Source organism: Leuciscus leuciscus (genome assembly GCF_965113295.1).
Source record: "Leuciscus leuciscus genome assembly, chromosome: 14".
NCBI lineage: Eukaryota > Metazoa > Chordata > Actinopteri > Cypriniformes > Leuciscidae > Leuciscus > Leuciscus leuciscus.
This window is the reverse complement of record NC_138738.1, coordinates 1267635-1270134: the sequence shown is the minus strand read 5'-3', so window position 1 is coordinate 1270134 and position 2500 is coordinate 1267635. Positions and strand designations below refer to the sequence as shown.

At 29.0% G+C, this 2500-nt stretch overlaps 1 protein-coding gene across 14 annotated transcripts in view; it reads left to right on the top strand.

The window, feature by feature from the left end:
• The window catches only part of r3hdm2 (R3H domain containing 2), a 94614-nt gene that overhangs the window by 65441 nt on the left and 26673 nt on the right, over positions 1-2500 (top strand). For all 14 annotated transcript variants that reach the window (XM_082136354.1, XM_082136353.1, XM_082136352.1 and 11 more), the window contains one exon: positions 1-23. This exon is cut by the window's left edge and continues 73 nt beyond it. In XM_082136354.1, coding sequence (XP_081992480.1) covers positions 1-23 — 23 coding nt within the window. The remainder of the gene's footprint in view (positions 24-2500) is intronic.

Genomic DNA, 2500 nt, shown 5'->3' with positions numbered 1-2500 from the left:
GGGATCGCATCTTTGCACGAGAAGTAAGCTCTAACTCCAGCGTGTTTCAGGAACACATGCTGTGCTGAACTCACTTCAGGGTCATACTCTTCACTTTACTTTATTTCAGTGAAATCAATGTAATATATTTTTATAATATATATATTTTTTATATTATGTATTTTTTTACATAATATTTTTATAGTAACATATTTACTTAATTTTTTTTTTTTTAAGGAATTTTATGGTACCAAGTTAGATTTATGTAATTATGATCCATTTGTTTCCACAATTTTTACAATACTTTTAATCAATGTATATTGGACCACACTTTTACTCCTCCCGGAATATGAGTGAATTATTATTTAATAAATTCAGTAAAATTAATGTAATATATTTTTATAATTTTTTTTTATTTAATATTATGTATTTTTAGGGAATTTGATGGTACTAACTAATATTTATGTAGTAATTATGATACATTTGTTTCCACAATTTTTACAAAACAATACTTTTAATCAATGTATATTGGGCCACACTCATACTCCCGAAATATGAGTGAATTATTATTATTATTATTATTATTAATAATATATTTTTAGATTTGTTTTATGTAATATTATGTATTTTTATGGAATTTTATAATTATGATCCATTTGTTTCCATTTTTTTAATACATTTAATCAATTGTATTTTTTTCTTAAATTTTTTCCCAAATAATCCCTTCATTGTTGTGCTTTTTTCTGCATCATGGCTGATTTCTAGATAAAAAAAATTACCTGTATTTTTTTTTTATTAATTTCATCGGCAGCCATTTTTGACCGCGATCAGTACAAGTGTGATTATTTTTAGGATCATTTAACCATTTTGAATTGTTCACGATTTTTTTTTTGTTGTGATGTATATAATTTGTGTTTACATGGCAAGTAGGGCTGGGTGACATGTAAAAATATATCGCCAAATAATAAAATATCTCGATATCCAATTATATGATCTTACCTGAGCCCCCCCCGCCCCCCCCGTCGCGACACACACCGTAAACACACATCAGGATGAGTTCGACTGCACTTTATCTGATGAGAGCCTGCGATTCACTTAGTTTACGTCAATGATTGAAACTTTAAGGTTTTACTTTGAGCTTAAACTAATGAAACATTAGCTTTGCTGATACGTTAGTGTTGCTAACAGTTTCCACCCTGTTCTTATCAAATTTTTGTTTTTGTAATGAATTTCGACTCGTGAGGAGAACATAGCAAATTGTCTTGCCTATTTGTTTCATAAGGTCTGATGTTTCTCTTTCTTTTTGGTGTTATCACCTGTGCAGACACATTTCATGATGATAAGTTGAATTTCCTAATTATAACATGTAGTGCTGTTATTAAACTTGTATATTTAATCTATAATGTATTTGTTATTTGTCTAAAATCATGGATTAAAATTAATTGGTTCGTTCTGCATGTGCAAAAATGCTAAGGTTATACTTCTGGAGTTCCAGAAGTAATTCAATTATATTTGAGTATTTTATTTATTAATTAATCTACAGCAAAGTATAACACTTAATACTATAATGGAGCAATTTCTTCATCCGTTTGCAATATAACTAAATTGTATTTCTGAAATAATCTTAATTACAATGGTCATGTTTGAGATTTTTGTTTATTCATCACATACACTATTTAAATTAATATTCAGAAACAGATGCAGTTACTCCGACCGTTTTACTGTATTTTTTCTGATGAACTTTTATTAGACTTCAAACCAAAATAAAACAGGCCTAAACCTGATATCATTTTTTAAATGGGAGATAATCGCTGCTTTTCTGAAATTATAGGATATACAGTAGTTTAATTTTTTTGTCTGCAGAACAAAATAAATAGCTTGAAAAATGAATAGCAACGTTAACTTAAGAATTAAAACGTCAAATAAAGATGTTATCAGGAAAAAAATATTTTGACCAAATTACGAAAGTAAAGATAAATGATGTCGCATACGAAGACACACGTTGTTAAAATGCTAATAAAATGCACATCAGGCTAATTAAAGTTACAAAAGTCATTCTGTCAAGATTAGTGAGTGATTTTCTTTAGTTCGTTTATTAATTTTGATAACAGTAATGGTGTCTGCATGTATAGCTATAGACTGTTGTTAATGCACGGATCCAATAGGCCTATACAGTTTCTTTCTCATCCGTTTACACTCGTTTTTAAGACCAAACCCACTGTGTTTACAGGGATATTTCGACAATTATGTGTGTATGTGTCCGTGCAGCACAGAAAACAGCGCTCATGCACGTGTTCTCTTTGGTGTCAAGAATTAATAACTTTGAGCCTATAGAAAATATTTAATTCATGATTTTGCATGTGAATTAATGCAATGAAAAATTATTCTTTTTGTATAGTAAATATGGGGCTCATGAAATATATATGTATTATTTTCCTCATATTGTCGATGTTCGTCTGCTAACTGTCTGATATAATTGTCATCGCGATTGATATGTGATAAATAATATCGTCATATCGCC